This window comes from Penicillium angulare, assembly GCF_028827245.1.
Source record: "Penicillium angulare strain IBT 27051 chromosome Unknown utg000001l_segment0_segment0, whole genome shotgun sequence".
Classification (NCBI taxonomy): Eukaryota; Fungi; Ascomycota; class Eurotiomycetes; order Eurotiales; family Aspergillaceae; genus Penicillium; species Penicillium angulare.
The window spans coordinates 90,485-111,159 of NW_026623160.1; the positions used below are offsets into that span (position 1 = coordinate 90,485).

Consider the following 20,675-nt stretch of genomic DNA (forward strand, 5'->3'; position numbering starts at 1 on the left):
CCAGAATTGGCTTCCCGGAGGCAGACATGCATATTCCTACGATCTTGTGCGTCCATGTCTTCATTCGCGAACGTAATTGGCCACATAGTGTGAGCTTATTACTCAATAGAATCTGAAATTAGAAATACCCGCTCAATCCAGACCATTCGATCTATGGTAATCAGTTCCATAATAATAAAGGATCTTCCTGTTGTACGTAGCTTGAGTTCAATGATCCGCACAATCTGATGTCTTTTTTGTTATGCTTGAAATGTCGAATTCCCGTCGATGTGGGTTTATGATGCTGTTTGCAACATTCTGCTTCAGTTAGAGTCTTTCCTTAATGATCTAGTAGTACTATGGCTTATTCCGGCTGCAGTGGGATTTTGAGTAGCCTCTCTCCGGTCTTACTACAGATATACATTCAACTTTAGATCTTACATTATGATATGTATAAATGAGCTGGTTATTTTGGGAGATCGACATGATGCAAGGAATGTTTCCAGTCGATTGAAACCGTCCAGAGTAGGGAGTACAGTAAAAGTATCAAGCGGTCTTAGATGGACAGGCTTCTCCACCAAGACCCAGTGCAGGCTTCAATGATCTGCGCGTCGAAAAGAAAGGTGGACCAAACAATGACATAGATCGAAACATGCCCATCTGATAATCAGCTGATAGGCCGTGGTCGCCGGAAACGATAGCTCCCGGGCAGATCATGGCAGATCAATGCTGAAGAAGTGGGCCGAAGAAGACCATGGCAGCCAATGACGAGTATCATGTCTGCCAAGCAGGAGTCTAAAACGGTCTTCAGGGTCCTGCAGGACCCCTGGGGCCAGGCACTGGTACCCACACAAAAAGTCAACAAGATGGGTCTCGGCGATCACACTCGCCCCCTACAAACATCTTTGGAACCCCTGTATTCCGTCGGCCCGGGGACTTGCTCTCCTCCAGTAAGCCGAAACACGCGCACGCGGCGACTTCACCGCCACGATGTACGTAATTCTCTAGATTCAATGCACTCGGCTTCTTTGACATATGTAAATTGATCAATTTTGGGATTTCCTGTCGATCATTATTGGATATTCTTGTGAAATCACATCATCATAAGCTTTGGGCAGCTTGTTCGTGAAAACCCGTACACGCGTACTACGTACTTTCAGCAAGATTTCCGGCATGGAGTACCCTGAATAGACTCCAGGGGCCAATATTAGCTCCATTTATCATTAGTTTCTTTTTGTCATCGAATGTGAGATTGACACATCATAACACTTAAATGGAAACCTTTGAATGCAGATTACCATATCAAAACTCCCTTGTCTCAATGCCTAATTGACCTGGGAGAAACCCAAAAATCCAAGTTTGACTCGATCGTGAACACATTCTTGCATTTAGACTTACTTTCCATCAAATCTATGAGCTCACAAAACCTTTGTGAAGCCACCCCGTTATTATACAACATATTGTTTTCTTTTCTTTAGTCTCTAGCACATGGAATTCTAGTGGCAATGGACTCTGAGACGTCGCAAGAGGAGAAAACATCTCCGTCTTACAGCTCCTTCAGCAAATTTCAAAAACGATACATTGTTGGGACAGCTGCAGGGGCGGGCCTGTTTTCGTCTTTATCTGCGCAAATCTATTTCCCGGCCTTGAACACACTAGCGAAGGATCTTGATGTTTCGACGTCATTGATAAATTTGACTGTCACAAGCTATATGGTAAATATCTTCCCTGTTCACTCACGGTCGCGGACTCTTTGAAAGGCATGCCACGGACTTTGATAATTCAAATTCACTAACGAGGCCAACAGATTTTCCAAGGTATCGCACCCATGTTCATTGGAAGCTTTGCGGATCATACTGGTCGCCGACCGGCCTATATCATCTGTTTTATTTTATATATTGCCTCCAACATTGGACTCGCTTTGCAAGACAGTTACACTGCATTGATTGTTCTACGATGCATGCAAGCTTCTGGTATCAGTAGCACTGTCGCATTGTCCGCTGCCACTGTGGCCGATGTGAGCACGAAAGAAGAGCGAGGCTCAACAATGGGTATTGTTATGGCTGGAAACTTTATGGGGCCAGCGATTGGGCCCATTATCGGTGGGCTATTAGCTCAGTACTTGGGATGGAGGTCTATATTTTGGTTTTTGACGATCGCATCAGGTGCTTTCCTGTTGCCTCTGATTCTCTTTTTACCGGAAACTGCACGAAGTGTGGTGGGTGACGGTTCGATTCCTGCGCAAAAATGGAATCGTCCCCTCGTCTCCTATTTATCTTGTGGTTTTGATACCACAGCCTCGTCTTCGATCAATTGCGAAGAAAATCACGACTTTGCGACCGAACCCAAAGGAAAACTTCGTTTCCCCAACCCCCTGGAGCCTCTTGCCGTTGTATTTCATGCTAATTCCATCATCATTCTTGTGGTGACAGGAGTAATCATGGGCGGTAACATGACTGTTCTTTCCTCAATTACTGAGGTTTACAGCGCACAATATGGCCTTGATGAGCTGGAGATTGGACTCTGCTATATCACATTGGGTACTGGATCCATTGTCGCATCATTTATTACTGGACGCTTATTAGACTGGAATTATAAGCGTATGGCTGCAACAAAATCCTCTGGGGAGCAACAGAGAGAGGTTACTTCTGTCTCCGTGGAAAAGGCTCGCAGTATGATAACAATTCCCTTGGTGGCAATTGGAAGTGTGACTGTACTCGCTTTTGGCTGGGTTCTCAGATACGGTGCACCTCTTGCAGCCCCAGAAGTTTTGCTCTTTTTCATCGGCGTAGGGCAGACAGGTGGTTTTATTTCCACGTCTACGCTTTTGGTCGATCTGCACACCAGTCATCCTGCTGCTGCCACAGCGGCGAATAATATGGTGCGATCTTTTTTTTCTGCAGGCGCTTCCGCTGCTATTGATCCTATGTTGAGTGCCATGGGACGTGGATGGGCATTCACACTTGTCGCATTTATTCTTCTGGGAACAATTCCATTCCTCCTATTACTCTGCGGGGTGTGGCGCCAGGAAAAGCGGATCGAGGAGGAATGAACTAATTTGATTCTCAACATCTGTCTTCTAGTACCTGCGATATATTTCCCCAATTCACACACACATCTTTGCAGAATATTTTATTTTATTTTAGTCTTCTTGATGTTAAGTATTGGACTTTCATTCTAGTATTTCCCTTTTGGTTAATATGAAAAATCCCTCTGAGACCAGCGAGGCCAGTTTATTACTCTCAGTATCGCATACATAGTATACTATGAGTATGATTTTGATTGACTCTCAGTCGACATTGAGGTATATACTACTACTTTGGATGCAAATAGATCTAGATCAATGGTGCAACGGTCAATTTCTGATATCTTGACTGTTGAGAGAAATTCATAGTATTCATTTCTATGGGATCTAGTATTCAAAACGACACACAAAACTAAACTAGGCTTCCCGAATCACGGGAATTGAATTGGCCAGATACAACAGATATATCAACCTGTTTCGTTATGCCTGAATTTCCAGCCTCGTCATTGTGTGTATCGGTTGGAGAATCCGGTCGACCAACTGTAGTGCTTGTGTGAGTGCTCTGTGCGAGAATTCGCTCAACACTATCATTATTTGCGCTATCACTCTTTTCCACTCTCTCGATCTCTTGAGACTGGCCAAATTTATTTGGGTGTATGTGGCGACGGCTAGATGGACCACTCAGTTCATACGAGCCAGAGAAGCCACCACTTGAAATCTTTCGCACTGATGAAATTATCAGTGGTCGAATACAAGGGATCGAGGATGTTATGATTATAATGGCGTTCTCCACGTATCCCCAGCGAATCAATTCAATCGCCCCCGTAGCTCCCAAATTTGTAATACTGGGAACCTGGTCGAGCTTTGTGGTCTTGATGATAGAGGCGATCATAGCACTGTTTTTGTTAGTTTCTGGTTTTCAATCGGTTCGCAGCGTGACTCACATAACACCTAGGCTCAGGAGAACGATTAGACTAATTTTGATGCGCAGTTTGAGTTTGAGGTTCCAAAAGACCACAGTAGGAAATATAGCCAGGAACAAGTCAGTTGCAGAGTTGAAAGCTGTAAACAGTCATTAGTAAAGATTCAATAGCCTATTCAGACTCGACCAAACGTACTGTTAGAGAAATATGCAAACTTGATGATAGCGGCATCATCTCCACATGAAGTTTTGACGGTCGGATCCCATAGGATATTGACATTTCGACAGATGCTTAACGGTAGCACGGCGGAAACAATATTTCCTGCTAGCTGAATAGCCAATACCATCCATAACGCAATCTTGTACGCTCTATTCGTGCCCAAAACGCCGAGCAGATATATTATAAAGGCGGAGCGGGCGACCGTAGTGCTTAGCGTAACTATCGGTATTTGAATGGCAATATACTTGAGGACCAGAGAAGTATCTTGTGTAAAGGGTGCGCCCAGCTTCTTTCCAAAGCCATGTTTGACGGAGAGTGTTAAGAAAACGGTTGACACGATTGCGAGGACCTTAGACAAGACAGTAGCTTGTTAGCATCCATGAGAGATCTTGAGGGCAGAGACATTTCAAACCTCGGCAAAGATCATGAGCACATCATCAATGCTGAACCTTTTGATCTTAAATTTGGCGAACACTCTTAAGATCACTATAAGCGCAGCGATGATGACGGCAGCCCAGATGCCACCCTCAAGGGATGGCCCGCGATCGGCGGATTGTGACATTGTAAGCCTTTTCTTTGAGCGATGGTCGTCTTAGATGCACTTAGTTATTGTGCATATTCTGGTGAGTAATTTGAGTGTGATTTCAAGCTGAAAGTCCTCGAGGTATATATGTGCGGATTGTGTGGAACCTTTTAATCAAAATATTTCCCTCTGCTCCTCTTCAATTCTGTCATGTTCCCTGCGCTCTTCGCCATTAAAACCTCCATCCCTAACTAACATATTCTCAAAATCGGGACTTGTCAGGTTCCGACAGGCAGAGTTCTGCTCAAAATCTGAATCCATGGGTTCATAGATTCCCTTAATTCTATGATCTGCATTGGCTTCCCCGGATACAACAGCCGATTTTGTGGGCTACGGGGTCCGTCACATCCAACCAAAATGATGGAGCGTCATCAGGGTTCGGACTCGAGTGTGATTGAATAAATTGTGGATCCATCATGAAGCCGAGAGCGAATGAGATCTTTCGACACTCTGCCGATAAGAACCCCGATCAACCAGATCCTTGGTTATCTCAATGTGTATTCCAGATGATCTTGCGCTAACGCTTGAAATGATGCTCAACCCAAACTACAGTGGCGAAAGGTTAATCCCAGCGTACTGATTGTGATTATTGGAGTGGCTGGCGCTTGACATGAGATTAGTCCTCGGCTCTGGTTGGAATGCATGTGCCGATACCTGTCGAATTGACCGGTTAACACGCCGATTGCTGCGGAGCCCAAATTTGGGCGCTCGGTTCAGGCTAGCCAGGGTACTGCACTTTGTAACCTGCAGATCATCTGCAGATCATCTTCAGATTCTTCCCATGGCCGATCCACTAAAATTCATCATTCTCGACTATTCATGTCTCCCCCTGTCCTTTGGCGCTCATCCGTCCCATCCGTCACTACTACTGGTGCAGCGATATACCTAGCCACCTGAAGCAGATTTAACTAGGCCACCGCGGTTACTATACGACAATCTCAGGCTTGGAAACCAAGAAGCTTCTCCCTTCCCCCTGTCATTAATTAGAATTCGATGATCTGCGATCTTTCTCCACGGCCATTCCTCTTCTTCTCAACCCCGCACCATGAAGACATGGTTGGCAAGCGCCGTGGCTCTTGCTTGCACAACGCTGGCTTCTGAGTCACAATGTCGCTGCTTTCCTGGAGACAGTTGCTGGCCCTCGTTTTCAGATTGGTCGGCGCTCAATCAGACAGTTGGCGGTCGCCTAATCGCAACTTTGCCCATTGGAACGCCTTGCCATAATCCTACCTATGATGCCGCTGCATGCGCCGCGCTTCAAACCAATTGGACACTACCAGAAACCCAGTACGAGATCCCAATGTCCCAATCCATCTCTCTTTAACGCGTGAGATCCAATTCATCCGACATATGCTAACTATTTCACCAGCCTTGAGTCCTCCTCATCTGTGATGCAAACGTACTTTGCCAATCAAAGCTGCGACCCCTTCACCCCCACAAGCAAGCCTTGTCTGCTTGGGAATTATGCCAATTACGCGGTCAATGTCTCGTCCAGTGACGATGTCATTTCCGCTATTCGATTTGCCAGCGAAAAGAACATCCGATTCGTTATTCGCAATACCGGCCATGAGTAAGTCTCTCGGAAACAGTATAGTTGATATCTGTCGAGAAAGGTCTGACCAAGTACAGTTATCTCGGCCGGTCCACCGGTGCTGGCGCGCTCTCTGCGTGGATGCACCACCTGAACAAGATCGAATATCGGAAGTGGTCGAACCCCACATACAATGGGCCTGCATTCAAAGTCGGGGCCGGTGTACTCGGGTATCAAATTCTTGAGGCAGCTTCCTCTCGAGGTCTCGTGGTAGTCACCGGAGAATGTCCTACGGTCGGGCTAGTGGGTGGATATACCCAGGGCGGCGGCCACTCGGCTCTCAGCACGGCCTTTGGCCTCGCCGCAGATCAAACATTGGAGTTTGAAGTCGTCACTGCATCTGGGAAACTAGTTGTTGCATCTCACTCACAGAATGCTGATTTATTTTGGGCACTTAGTGGTGGGGGTGCTGGCAACTACGGCGTCGTTATATCCATGACAGTCAAAGCGCATCCCGACACAATCATCGGTGGTGCCGCCCTTCAATTTTCCACGACCGGCACAAGCTCGGATAAATTCGTCAAAGCAGTCTCAGCTTTCCACCGTCTACTTCCGCGCATGATTGATAATGGCGTGACTGTTATCTACCAGATGGCGTCGGGTGTCTTTGCAATTAGTCCGGTCACGGGCTATAACAAAACGTCCAAAGATATCAAATCCATTCTTCAGCCATTCTTGTTGGTTCTTGACGACTTGAACATAACTTCGAAGGTCGGGTACACGCAATTCGACTCATATTATGATCATTACAATAAATATATGGGGCCTCTACCTTACGGCAATCTCGCCGTGTCGTCCTACCAATATGGCGGGCGTTTAATCCCGCGACAGGTCCTTCAAAACAACTCCACGGGGCTAGCCATGACTCTTCGTGGCTTAATAGATGAAGGTGTCATTGTGGTTGGTGTTGGAATGGATGTCTCTCATCCAGAAAATACCTCCAATGCTGTTTTTCCAGCTCTGCGGAGAGCCGCTATCACCATGCAAATAGGTACCACATGGAATGAAACTGCGCCGTGGTCAAAAATGATTGCTGATCAGTACAAAATCACCAATGACTATGTTCCACAGCTGGAAGCTCTGACACCAGGGGGTGGTTGTTATCAGAATGAGGCCAACTTCCGCCAGCCCAGATGGAAAAACACCTTCTTTGGCAGCAACTACTCACCCCTACTCTCGGTGAAACGTAAATGGGATCCAGAATCCTTCTTTTATGTCTTAAAGGGCGTGGGCAGTGATTTATGGAATGTGTCAAGTTCCGGGCGCATGTGCCAAATTCATTCAACCAAATCCAAATAGCTACGGTTGATGCCATGGAAATATCGCAATTTTAACGACTGAGTCTTCATGATAGAATACATAATGGTAATCGGGGTTCGAAAGAGAGGCAAATTCATTCTTAGTCCGCGTTACAGTGAATTATTCTGTATAAAATTTTCAATTATATACTGGAAATCTGATCCGAGTATGTTCGATGGCTATTTGCTCCAATCGATTTTGTTCAGCTAAACTCATGGACATCTAGAAATCAATTATTTCGATTGAAATCATGGAGCTAAGCGAAATTTGTCCCGCTTGGTACAGTGGCCGAGTTCATAAAGTCAAAATTAAACAAATCGTCATTCAGAATGTCAAATTCAGTCCCTAGTCCGTCTGGCGGGGTACGGGAATAGTTATGCATCCAAATTTCCAGATCCGGGTCTATGTTGCTAGAAGATTTGGAGGCTGCCAGCTCCGTGAGGATAGCATGGCACTCGATTAAGCTTTTCTCAGCGGCGCCTTTCGAGGCATCATCTGCAGAGAGCCCATTCAGCAAAGCCTCGGCTTGAGCAGTGGCTATAGAGAGGAAAACATAGCCTTTCACGTTTGTTTCACCATGAGACATTCTGTTCTTCGCGTACTGGACTATTCGGTGCGCATCCTGGATTAGTAGATCTTGATTTGCACGATGCCGACGGATGGCAAGGCTTGAAATGTTATTGGCGAGACGCGAATTTAGTTCCAAATATAACATCAACGCGCCCCGCGTGATGAGATCACGGAACATGCCACCTCCATTGGTCAACAATCGGCTGTAAAGATTGTCATCCAGCAGAGAAACCAACTCCAAAGCGATTTCCAGGCAGACCCTCTGTGAGTGAGCAAAAACTTGATGCGCCGGGGCTTTGACGGCGTAGGGGAAATGCAAACACAAAAGAAAGCGACTGAGGAGGTGACTGCAAAAGCTCTGAGCAAATTGATTTTGGGGACTCCGAGAGCGACCTATTTGACGTTGAACGTTCAAAGCAGCTTTCTGACATGCATTTGAGAGGTCGCTTCCTAAATTTAGAACTTGGCCATATTCAGGCTCTTCCTGGAGGCTGCTTATGATTTTGGTAGCATGTATTCTAAGTGGGAGAGATTCGGCCAATAAAGGCTGAAATGATAACGGCTGTTCATATGTAGAGCTTAATTCGTCATTCTCTCCAGTTCTCAAACTTTCAGAATTACCCATGCTTTCGTCAGCCGGCGGCTTTGTGTTGTAGTCCTGCGGTGTGATCATGGGGACCATTCCCGAGTCTAGGGCAGCCTGGACATTCATTTCCAAAATAGTATACCAAAGTCGCCTGCGAATCTCTTTTTCATTTGTTGGCACATCTCCCAGGCGGTCTGGGTCTTGATGTAGTCCCATCTGCATGCCCATTCTAATAAGTGAGCCTGCTGATATCCACACTATATCTGCACCCAGCCTGTTAACTTGTCGGGCAAGGAGCAGAAGACAATGTATCTGAATGCCCTTGATTGTCAAACGGTCTTTTTCTATTGGTGCGGACAGCCAAGTTTGGGAAATGTGAAGCCATGTGGCACTTTTTGCGGCCAACTCCTTGCGAACGCTTTCATCGCTGTGCATTGGACCCGTGACACACAAGACAAGCAGTAACTCAACAAGGAACGAGCTTCTGGCGTTCTCTAAGTTAGTCATCGATGTGTCATATTCAGTGATAAATGTGGAGAAATCAATAATTCGGTAGCAACTCTCAGTTGTGGCGAAGTAAAGCCGTACAAGTTGATCAATGACATCTCGAGCGGGGAATGTCTGGAACAATGCTGCTGGGAGATGCCGCCGACATGGCCGTTCTTTTTTAATATCGCGAGCGATTTCCTTGCATTGGGCCATTAATTGGGAGATTGAGTCATTCCCTTCGTTATCCGATTGCTGGAAAACACCATTTTTGTATTTAGTCATTGGGCCCAAAATTGAGGATTCCGAAGTCTGTTATCAAGACCTCACATTAATGTCCAATACTCAGTCGTTTCGAAGAAAAGTCCTACCATCGCAACCATATTCATCCAGTGACTGTGGCCATAAATTCTCGTCTTCGATAGCGTACCATGTATTAGGCTAGCCGGAGCTGGGAATGAACTGTGTGATGAGAAGTCCCCAGCATCTGGATTATCTGATGGTCGTTCGCTTTCGATTTCTGACTCAACAACTTGATTTGGCGGTAGATCGCTGAGTGTTGAAGAAATATTCTCTCCTTGCGTGTACACGCATGACGCGACTTGATGGGCACTGCACTGCGCGCAAGGTTTGTTTCGGTCGCATCGGACTTTACGGCGTCGGCATTCAAAACACGAGTGAGCTGGTCGCCGGCGTTTTCGGATCGCCTTCATCGACGGGTTCATCCTTTTTTCACTTCTTTTGGGGTGGGAATAGAGTGTTTTCTTGGCTCTTAGAGGTCACTTCCAATTGTCTGGTGGCATTCAACTGAAACAATCGGAGATCACGAGATCGCAACCCGATAGCTCCGATAACTCCGATAGTTCCGATATTCGGTGAATTACGTAAGGTTATGTGCCATCGGCTGCCCGCTTTTGATTGGGAATTCAGCTCTATGGTGGACACTTGGACAAGCTGGAAATGGCTATCCAAGGTAAGTTATTCGAGTCACGCAAATGATCCTCGAGGTGGCTAGGACAAAGCTGGGTCATTTGCAGCCCCCCCCCTAAGTGCTTGATGGGGCAGTCTGGTCCTTTCAAACCAGAGTTACGCCTTATTTGCATACCAACATTTCCAAGGTTATTCTGCATTTCTTTTCAAGAGGTACTCCGTACATATATCAAAAACACTTTTCCTGAGAAGACAAAACCTAAGTAAGTGGACCCAGTTGTGATTTTCCATCGTCGACTCGTGGTGGCCTAAGGCCCCATACTCACGAGTTTAAGTCATTACTCGTCTCTTTCTACTCATAGCCTAGACATATCCATGTAGCTTTCTTCTTCTTCATCTACGCATATTGATCACCACATACTGAAGGCTTTCCTTCCTAAACTCGCAACCCCACTCTCAAATAAAACAAAGTAAAATCAAATGGCAATGGCAATGGCTATCTGCTGTATGCAACATTGGAAATGGCCCAGTTCAAATGGGGCTGGGGAAACGCCCCTCAATACTATATACAATTGTCAAAATCGAATATTATGTGTTGTTCAGATTTATAGACGTGTGCAGTTGGATAAACAAGACGCTGTTAAGACTTTTCTCACTGTACACGTACAGCAGGTCACATTGGAAAGGTCCAGCATCTCAATTGGGCCATATGAATAAGCTGAAACTAGCGTAGTACCTGTCTCAGATTGGAAGCCAAGTCTTATCAAAGAATTTGTTCAGATGCAAAAGTCATAACAAACGCAAAAAAGCCCTACTACTACTACTACTACTACTACTACTCTTAATTTTTTACTAACAAAAATCAAAGTCCAATAATATTGAATCATTGGAAGATATGCTATATGTATACATTGGTTCAAATTCCCCCGCAATCCCCGCATTTCGACTTCAAAGCCGAATAGCCGAATATCAGGACAATGAGCATTGGTAAAAGAACTCCGTATTTTATTCTCAAATATTGAGATGATTCTTCGCGGGGGCTACAATTTGATCTATGGTGTACGATGATGTGGTTAAGTAACAATGGTCAAACCTGCAGATTAGTACGCAGCAGGGAAGTGTGGTTATGGCTCTCCTGTAGAAACATTATGGATTTCAAGTGTGTTAAACCGAGGTTCATTTTCCTCCACTTGGATTTATGCCTGGCAGTTCGATGCCGGGGTGTGGGCCTTCATAAATCCCCGCTTTTTGATTTTTTAAATAGGAGGAAGTCCTCATCAAATTACATGTATTTACTAACCTTTCAGCAAGCCTCACGCTCCGTTCACTTTCCAAATTCACCAACAGTCGTCCTTGGCACACAAGCTTGAAAATACCATTCGATTTGTCTCAAAATGATCTTTACATCCACTCAATCGAAAATTACAGGTAAGTATCCGTAATCTGATGATGTGCATCTTGACCAATCTTTAACTTCTGCCAGTACCTGAGCACCTCACGACATGGGATTGGCTTTTTGAGGCCCCATTTTCTTCTTTACCCGAGAAGACTTCCTCGGGCCTCGCAGGCTTCACAAATGCGGCAACAAAGGAACGTATTGACTATGGCCAAGTCAAAGAGTATGCGACATTCATTTCTACTGCATTGACTCGGAACCTTGGCCTCGTTGCTGGTGACACCGTAGCGCTCTTCAGTCCAAACACTGTTTGGTATCCGATCGCAATGTTTGCAACAAACCGTTTCGGTATGAAATAAGCTCCTCGTGACGTCTTTCAATCTGAAATACGTATGTCTTCAAAAATTAATAGAAGTATCTGACGCGTCGACGGTGCCCTATCAGGAGGCATAATTTCAGGCGCATCGCCGGCCTACAATGTTGAAGAGATGACGTACGCATTAGAGAAGTCCAAGGCAAAAGTTCTTATGACAGCTATTTCCGCCCTTCCAGTTGCCATACCAGCTGCAAAGAAAGCGGGAATTCCACCAGAGCGCATCATCCTTTTGGGTGGGCGCCAAGATGGATTTCATACAATCCAAGATCTTGTCACATTTGGCCGAAAATTCGGACCCGATGGTCAGGTTTCATCTTTCAAGTTAGAAAGTGGCCGGAGCAATAAACAGCTCTGTGGGTTTCTAAGTTTCAGCAGTGGGACAACAGGCCTTCCTAAAGCTGTTAGAATCTTTCAATCTTCCCATCTAAACTATCTCTGTACTAATAGAAGATTCAGGTCATGATATCCCATCATAATGTGATTGCGCAATGTCTACAGGTCACCCAACTCACTCCTGAAGAACACAAAAAGGTCTTGGCCGTTTTACCGCTGTTTCATAGTAAGTCAGCTTCACCTTGAACTAGCAAGAGCTATCCTGATCAAATATAATCCAGTAACGGGACTTGTCCATCAAATGCATTTGCCTGTTCTTCGAAATGCTGATGTGTACATGCTCCCGGCATTTACTATGGCGACGATGCTTGATGCAGTCGTCGAGTACCAGATTTCTGAGCTACTTCTTGTTCCACCAATAATTATTCGCCTTCTTCGTGACCCAATTGTCAAGAATTACGATCTGTCGCATGTCCGCAGATTCTCCTCCGGTGCTGCTCCACTTTCGGCAGAGGTCCTTCAAGAACTCCAACGTCGCTTCCCACAGACCGGATTTAAGCAAGGATACGGCATGACAGAGTCATGTAGCTGTATCACCGCCCATCCCGTGGAAAAATCTACTTACGATTATGCCCACCGGGTTGGAGCTATTGTTGCTAATACTGAAGTTAAGATCGTGGATCCTGACACGGAACGTGAGCTTGGATACAATGAGCCCGGCGAAATCCTTGCACGAGGTCCCCAAATAGTCATGGGGTATTTGGACAACGACAAAGCAACAAGTGAGACCTTTGACCTTGACGGTTGGTTGCATACCGGAGACGTGGGTTACATTGATCGCGAAGGTTTTATTACCATAACAGATCGGATTAAAGAAATGATCAAGGTCAAGGGCATTGCAGTCGCTCCGGCCGAGCTGGAAGACCTGCTCCTAGGACATCCAATCATTGAGGATGTGGCCGTTGGTAGTATACCAGATGACTACGCAGGTCAGCGTCCAAAGGCGTATGTTGTCTTGAAGCCCGACATTCTGCATAATAGTGACTCGGAGACTGTCCTTTCATTGCTGCATAACCTGATCCAATACGTTCAGGATAACAAAGCTCGGTTCAAATGGATAAAGGAAGTCGAGTTGATCGAAGAAGTTCCAAAGAGCGCCAGCGGGAAAATAATTCGTCGGGTTTTACGTCAACACGAGCAGCGAACGGGTATAAATAAGGGAGCAGTGATTGCCAGGGAAAAGGGACGCTCGAAATTATAAACATGAACTTCACCTTGTTTACTTGTGGCTCTGCGTAGTGCGATATCATTTTGACCTATTCGAAAGATGATTTTAAATGGTATTCAGAGACTAAGGATAGAGGGAAATTTTGAAAGCAAGCAGGACATCTTTTGATAATAAAAAGAACTTTGAAACGATATAGGTAACTATCCAAGCCACACATAGATGGGTTTACAGTGTTGCGATCCTGTATCACCATATGAATAAATCCTGAGAATATCGTTGTGTTTTGATAACTTGAACACGAGGAACATTCGCCAGAGTAAGTAACTGCGGATATAGAGCCCAGTATTCAGATCATATGGCAGCGACATGATCTGTCACGAGACACGTAAAATCAGAAGAGCCATAGTATATAGTGTTCCCATCATCCGATGTCTCGCCAGTACTCAAGGTGTCACCGTACTGCCAAAACATATCCGCAGTCACACCTTTGGTGTCGAGGGCTGTGCTTTGCCATGGTGCCTCCACACTGCAGTGGTTAGAGGTGACACCGTATTCTTCTAGAATACATGGCTTTCCAATAGCTGCACATGCAGCTCCGTGTGCCGTGATCCATCCATCTCCCCATGCATCCGTAGTGCCCCCTGGATGTAAAAGGTTAGTCGATTGCACAAATTCGTAAGCTAATGATGATTCGTATAATTAAACTTACAGCTGTCAGGGTACAAGTGAAATGTGGCGAAGTCAATAGTTTCAATTCCCAGGTTCAAGGTGAAGTTCAAGCCTTCACCAATGGTGTATGGATAGCTTCCGTCAGAATCGGTATCTAGCCCAAATCCCTCTGTCGGTGTAGAGTTAGCGTGATCCAGTCTCTTCAGCTGCAAGTTATGATTTCAGAAGTATCTCACCATCCCCAATGCAAACGAGATGATTTGAATCCAAAGATTTGATATAGGCGCTGGTGGATTTGACCCAGTCGTAGATCACAGATGTATCACAACCTTGACAACGAGGCTCATTGGCTAGCTCCCACGCCAATATTGCTGGTGAGTCAATATAACGTGAAACAACAGCCGAGATGTAATTACGATAGGCAGCTTGAATATCATCATCTGTATACCAACCCGTCTGAGTACCACCATAGGCGGTAACATACGCAGCCATACCACCGTAGTCTGACCAATTGTTCACAAAATTAATGATCAGCTTGATATTATGTTTCTCCGCCGATGAGACAACATAGTCAAGTCTCTCAAGCCCGTCGGAGCCTGTGTTTATTGTAGCCGTGCCGTCGGTGAGAAGTTGATAGTATACCGTTCCTGAAGAGGGCACAGTGTTAACGTCGTTGAATCCCCAGACCCTCAGTATACGGAGATCTGATTCGTTGAGATGTGTCATCACAAGATCGACATCATCATCATCCGTGAGGAAGCCGATCCAGTAGGCGTTGGTCCCGGCAAAATAGTTTGTTTCTCCATCAATGGTGAAATTTAGGCCCGTGACGCTGGGGAAGTCAGTGGAGGACACGATGGCGGATGAAGACGAAGATGAAGTTATAGAGGTCGTTGTCTTGGTTGAAGAGGTCGAAGAGCGGGTTGAGGTGCTTGTCGTAGTTGCAGATAGTGTAGTAGACGAGGAAGATCCTGCAAGGGGGTTACTTCGGCTTCTTCTGTCACCACCACCATTCTCGCGGTGAAATACCTACCTGCAACACATTGACTGTACCACTCATTCTGAGATTGACAAACCCACCCCGTCTCACAAACAGTTGAACCTGTATATCCACTCCCTCCACATTGTCCGTACGGCGCTACTTGAGCGGATGCTAGACTAGCTAAAGACAATACTGTGAGTGCCTTCATACTTCGTGTCTATGCCGATCTACTGCCTTAATTTAGCTTCTGTCTATAATCGCCGGCATGACTCTGTTTTATAAAAGACCTCCATATAACTCATCAAAACAGAACGGACACGGCGCCGCGACATTATGGGCAAATTAAACTGACACAGTTGAATGGCCTGTAACACCCGTGGCTCCGTGTTGTTTGAGGAAATTAGAGCGGGGAAGCCAAGGTGCATTGTGTGTTTGAGGTAGATAGAGGGGTTGCAAAACTTGATGTGATCTCTGTGACTGGTGGGAAATGGAGTCTTAATTTTGAAGAACGAATAATCGTGTTCTCCAAATTGAAGACCCTGTTCTTTCGATTCAGCGTCAAAGTAGCTTAGTTCGAAAATACGAGGGTTCTGTTGAACATGCATGACGGGGGTTATGAAACACACTCAACTTGAGGAAATTCCATGTACTTGGAAGACAATTATTGGAGCCAACGTATTTTAAATTCCAAATTCCAATCAAGCATTTATTGCTCGCCCTGTAATATGCATGTCTAAGCATCAGGACCAATATATTTGCATTTGCAAATTGACTAGTGTATACTATAGAGTCGGGTGCTTCCCCACATGCTTGGCATGGGGTATTCTAAGTACATATATCTAGTCCTTGGGCAAGATTATGATTCGAGTCAAAGAGTCTTGAAATTTTATTTCAATCAGCATGGTATCTCCGTCAACAGTTGACTTGTATGTCGTGCGTCTTAATCCGAGCTACGTCATTTTGTCCTGAACAGTGTGTATTCCGTAAACACTATGCATGCATCGCGTCGGGAAATTTAATCTTCTTCGATTAGCCTGGCTAGTATACTTCTCGTACATAATTGAGGATCTATCCGGGCCAAACTCCGAATTAGACTTCTTTTGGCTTTGCAAATGGGAGCACCAATAATGGTACCGGCTTCTTCCAGCCGAGCAGTTCGCTAAATTCGTAACGGGGCCGAAGCGATCGGACACTCATCCTACTCCGCGCTGAACACGACCTGCACGCCAAAATATTTTGGATAAGAGCTACTCCGGGATTACTCAGCGGGACATTCACGCGTTCCCAAAAAGAATAGTAACGAAAACAAACATAGAAGCAATGAAACTGGTGAGATTAAAGCAATTTTTGCGCAGGAACGACTCCTGACGGCTGGCATTAGACAGATTGGGAATTTGTATATGATCTCCTTTAGTATGAACACTCTAAGTATAAGTATCTCGTTTATACATAATCGTGAATCAAAGAGCCGACCGTGGGATTTTGGTGTTTCAATGTCAGAAAACTCTGCAGTGACGTATCCAGCCCCACGTCTCGGGTGTGGCGGCGCCACTGACTATTTTACTGGCGGCCAATGCCCGAGAAAAAATCAAAAAGTTAATGTTAGTGTTTGGGCAAGTGAATTTCTTGCGTAAAAGGGAAAAAGATATTCCAATGATCGGGCACGAATTGGGGGACCGCAGGATGTTTGGGTGGGGATGGGAAATTATGACCTTCGGGCGTAACGGGTTGGAGGAAGACCACTTTGGGTGCACAACAGACCCTGATGTCAGAAATGCAGGGATATCACACGTCCAGGAGCCTTGTTGGCTCTCCAGACTCCGCAATTACCCCTCAGGAGAACTTTCCTGCTCTTCATCTTTCGTGGAGAGTCCCGGGGCAGTGCGACTCACCGAGTCACATATTAGGTATGGATTGGGGGAACAATCCGGAGAACTGCCTGGGGTCGGAACTACCGGCTTCTATTACGGCCAATAGGCCCACCGAGCTTCTCCAGAATATATCCGAGATTTTATGTTAGTAAAAGAAAAATAAAACTACCAACAAAAATAAAATGAGTGATGGAATATTTACCCGTGAGAGACACATCCTTTCTTGATTACAAACCACAAGAAGAATTCTAGAAAGCTTCTCGAAATGAGAAATCTCGGACCCGATCAATAATGACCCAGATCCCGAGCCAAGAACGTCACTATCGGCATCGTGAAGGCCGGGTTTGCCACTTATCCTACGGTAACCCGGATCAATGCTATGGCCGGCCACTTCGGCTAACCGTCCTGTAACTAGCGAACCACGGCCAATCTGCTGCTGGAACCTATCATGGCTGGCTCTATCCCCTTGTCCAAGTGGGTTCATTGGGGCCGTGCGAGTCGGCTTCGGCCGGTTGCTTTGCCTGCTTGTCGTTACGAAGGAACTGGGGATACGCCGGCACATACGTATGGCTCTCGGCTTGCCTTGGAATATTATGTTCTCCATACCGATTACATCGCCGCGTGCACCGTTTCTCCACAATCTCTCCACTCAAATCTTTCGGCGAATGAGGACGGCTGCGTTTTTCTTGTCCCTGGGGAATTACAAAAAGGCTTTGCTTTCCCCTGGAGTTGATCTGTGGTGTTTTCTTTTTCTCCTTTCTTTTTCCCCATGGGCATCTGAACCCTTACAATCTCATCTTTTGGTCTTTTATCTCGGCCTACTTTTGAGTTCATCTTATCCTGATTACTATCCCACCCCCACTGTAATCATCTTCAGGATTCACCATGGATAACAACTCCCAAACCCATAATGGGGAGTCTATCACCCCAGTCAACCAGACTAGTGCAGAGACTTCTTACGCCAACAGTCCTGTCCAACGGCCTAAGAATGCCGTTGTTAACACACCGATCCCTCGCATCACCCTTCGATCTATGGTCATGGCCCTCTTCGTCTCCATGGGTGGCCTGCTGTTTGGTTACGATACTGGTCAGATCTCCGGCTTTCAGGATATGGACAACTATCTCCGCCGATATGGACAATACATCGACGGATCATGGTCATTGACTGATGTCCGTGCCGGTCTGATTGTCGGTATGCTTTCTATTGGTACCCTGGTCGGCGCCCTGGTCGGTGCTCCCTTGGCAGACTTCATCGGCCGAAAGTGGTCAATCAGCTTCTGGAATATCATCTTGATCATTGGGCTTGTCGTTCAGATTTCCTCTCCTTCTGGCCATTGGTATCAGATGGTCATCGGGCGTACCGTCACTGGTCTGGGCGTTGGCGCCTGCTCCCTTCTGGTCCCCATGTATATGGGTGAGAGTGCACCACGTCACATCCGTGGTGCCATGATCAGTTGCTACCAGCTCTTTGTCACCTTGGGTATCTTCTTGGCATACTGTATCAACCTTGGCACCAATACCATGGATGGGACTTCCCAGTGGCGTATTACCCTTGGACTTACCTTCCTGTTTGCTTTGGTTCTCGGAGGCGGTATGGCCTTCTTCCCAGAGAGCCCACGATTTGAATTCCGCCACGGCAAGGTTGAAAGCTGCCAAAGTACCCTGGCGAAGCTGTATGGTATCCCTGAGTACCACATTCGCATTCTTGAAGAAATGGATGAGATTCGTGAACAGTTCGAGGCCGAATCGGAAAGTCAGAAATGGCACGAATTCATCACAGCCCCGCGGATGTTCTATCGTATTGTCCTGGGTATGGCTCTCCAAAGTTTGCAGCAGCTTACTGGCTCCAATTACTTCTTCTACTATGGCACTACTATCTTCGAGGGTGCTGGTATCTCGAACAGTTTCATCACTCAGGTCATCTTGGGTGCTGTCAACTTCGGTACTACATTCGGCGGTCTCTACGTCGTTGAGAACTTTGGCCGTCGCAAGTCCCTCATTTTCGGTGCTATCTGGATGTTTGTCATGTTCATGATCTTTTCATCCCTCGGCCACTTCGTACTTGATCGTCAGAATCCCGAAAATACCCCTGGTGCTGGAAAGGGTATGATTGTTGTGGCCTGCTTCTTCATTGCCGGTTATGCGATGACCTGGGGTCCTATGATCTGGGCTATTGTCGCAGAGCTTTTCCCCTCCAAGTACCGTGCCAAGGGTATGGCTCTGGCTACTGCCTCCAACTGGGCTTGGAACTTCCTCATCAGTTTCTTTACCTCCTTCATCACCAGTGCCATTGACTTTGCTTATGGTTATGTCTTTGCTGGTTGCCTCTTTGTTGCGGTCTTTGTGGTATATTTCTTCGTCATTGAAGGCAAGGGTCGTACCTTGGAGGAGCTTGATTACATGTACGTGAACAACGTTAAGCCTTGGAAGAGCAGCAGTTACGAAATTCCTCGTCGTCACGACTGGGAAGACGAGGGTGCTGCCGGTCGCAAAAAGGAGCAGGGGGCCTACCATGCGGAGGATGCCTAGTAGCAATGCCCGAACCCTATTTGACTCTGAATACCCCAAACTTTTTCGTTCTTATTATATAGATTTTTCATTTTTTACATGTGCATATAATGTCTCAAAAGTCGCATATTTATAGATATACCTTTGTCATCTTATCAGTCACGTCGCCACGATGCATAAATCAAGCACATTCGAATTTCAATTTCTTTATCCATTAATTTTTAAAAACTTTAGCTTTGATCATGCCCAAATATTGAGTATGATGGTATTCAAGTAAAAGAAAATGAGCCTTTTTTGCTCTCAAGATACACTGTTAAGTCAAATTGTAAGTCGTACGCAGCCTTATGCTGATCATATCTGATCAAAGCAGCCTAGGGTCACTCCCCGCCAAAGAAGAATGGAATCTGGTCGGGATCTGGTAATAATACCTTCAAATGTTCAAGTTGAAGAGCATTGTACTTGCGCAAACCAGTAGTAGTAGTAGTAGTACTAAGTGGCTCAGTCCCAATTTCTTTGCTTTCCGAGCATTCGAACCCTGCCAATGGTGACCATAGCATGTGGTGAGATGCCAACTTGAAGGTGGTGCCCAGGTGGGATAGGTTTAACCCTCACCCTAACCAAAACTAGGTATAATTTCGGCCTATGGAGCCTGCCAGTGAGTATCGCCCCGCGCCCAATCATTTATCTTTTTATACATAGTAGGAAGATGGAACTTGGATCATAACAAGCTTGGATCAAGTGGATTGATCAGTATATATTTCCACAAATAGTTATAACTCGGGATATCAACCGAGAGATAGGTATCAAGCGAATAGATAAATAGGAAAGCATCACGTCCAACTATGCCCAGTCATCGCTCATATTATGTACAAGTGGGAAGACCCATCATCAACACATCAAAATGACCATCCCTGTATATACATCTAATTGCGTGGAAAGTGAAAAGTCCCGAAAATCTTACGAAGGCGCATTTGGAAAATCAACGAGTTCTGCGAGCGTCAGGGTAGCGATGTTGCGTGTGGAAGTTTATTTCTTGGGCGCAAGGTCAGCGGTGGATATTCTAGGAGGATGAATAAGAGCTGCAATGGACCATCGAGTCGCGGGCGTTATCGGTGACGAGA

General features: G+C 45.9%; 7 protein-coding genes across 7 annotated transcripts; 4 read left to right on the forward strand and 3 right to left on the reverse strand.

Moving 5' to 3' along the window:
• Nucleotides 1-1,484: 1,484 nt before the first annotated feature.
• On the forward strand, nucleotides 1,485-3,031 carry N7478_000024 (uncharacterized protein; the record flags this gene model as incomplete). The annotated part of the gene is made up of 2 exons (XM_056916240.1): nucleotides 1,485-1,694; nucleotides 1,787-3,031. The coding sequence occupies 2 exons, from the start codon at nucleotides 1,485-1,487 to the stop codon at nucleotides 3,029-3,031; spliced, it is 1,455 nt and encodes a 484-aa protein (XP_056784120.1).
• A 385-nt stretch (nucleotides 3,032-3,416) lies between these two features.
• On the reverse strand, nucleotides 3,417-4,708 carry N7478_000025 (uncharacterized protein; the record flags this gene model as incomplete). The annotated part of the gene is made up of 4 exons (XM_056916241.1): nucleotides 3,417-3,900; nucleotides 3,949-4,066; nucleotides 4,123-4,495; nucleotides 4,559-4,708. The coding sequence occupies 4 exons, from the start codon at nucleotides 4,706-4,708 to the stop codon at nucleotides 3,417-3,419; spliced, it is 1,125 nt and encodes a 374-aa protein (XP_056784121.1).
• A 1,066-nt stretch (nucleotides 4,709-5,774) lies between these two features.
• On the forward strand, nucleotides 5,775-7,619 carry N7478_000026 (putative isoamyl alcohol oxidase; the record flags this gene model as incomplete). Its single annotated transcript, XM_056916242.1, has 3 exons — nucleotides 5,775-6,016; nucleotides 6,099-6,299; nucleotides 6,359-7,619. 3 exons carry the CDS (start codon nucleotides 5,775-5,777, stop codon nucleotides 7,617-7,619), a joined length of 1,704 nt encoding a protein of 567 aa, XP_056784122.1.
• A 256-nt stretch (nucleotides 7,620-7,875) lies between these two features.
• Nucleotides 7,876-9,546, reverse strand: N7478_000027 (putative C6 transcription factor; the record flags this gene model as incomplete). Its single annotated transcript, XM_056916243.1, has 1 exon — nucleotides 7,876-9,546. The coding sequence occupies one exon, from the start codon at nucleotides 9,544-9,546 to the stop codon at nucleotides 7,876-7,878; it is 1,671 nt and encodes a 556-aa protein (XP_056784123.1).
• Nucleotides 9,547-11,585: 2,039 nt separating this feature from the next.
• On the forward strand, nucleotides 11,586-13,557 carry N7478_000028 (acyl--CoA ligase; the record flags this gene model as incomplete). The annotated part of the gene is made up of 5 exons (XM_056916244.1): nucleotides 11,586-11,619; nucleotides 11,675-11,935; nucleotides 12,032-12,363; nucleotides 12,420-12,522; nucleotides 12,578-13,557. The coding sequence occupies 5 exons, from the start codon at nucleotides 11,586-11,588 to the stop codon at nucleotides 13,555-13,557; spliced, it is 1,710 nt and encodes a 569-aa protein (XP_056784124.1).
• A 318-nt stretch (nucleotides 13,558-13,875) lies between these two features.
• Nucleotides 13,876-15,383, reverse strand: N7478_000029 (uncharacterized protein; the record flags this gene model as incomplete). The annotated part of the gene is made up of 4 exons (XM_056916245.1): nucleotides 13,876-14,165; nucleotides 14,234-14,399; nucleotides 14,446-15,222; nucleotides 15,270-15,383. 4 exons carry the CDS (start codon nucleotides 15,381-15,383, stop codon nucleotides 13,876-13,878), a joined length of 1,347 nt encoding a protein of 448 aa, XP_056784125.1.
• Nucleotides 15,384-17,931: 2,548 nt separating this feature from the next.
• N7478_000030 (sugar porter family MFS transporter) lies at nucleotides 17,932-19,575 on the forward strand (the record flags this gene model as incomplete). Its single annotated transcript, XM_056916246.1, has 1 exon — nucleotides 17,932-19,575. The coding sequence occupies one exon, from the start codon at nucleotides 17,932-17,934 to the stop codon at nucleotides 19,573-19,575; it is 1,644 nt and encodes a 547-aa protein (XP_056784126.1).
• Nucleotides 19,576-20,675: the final 1,100 nt, after the last annotated feature.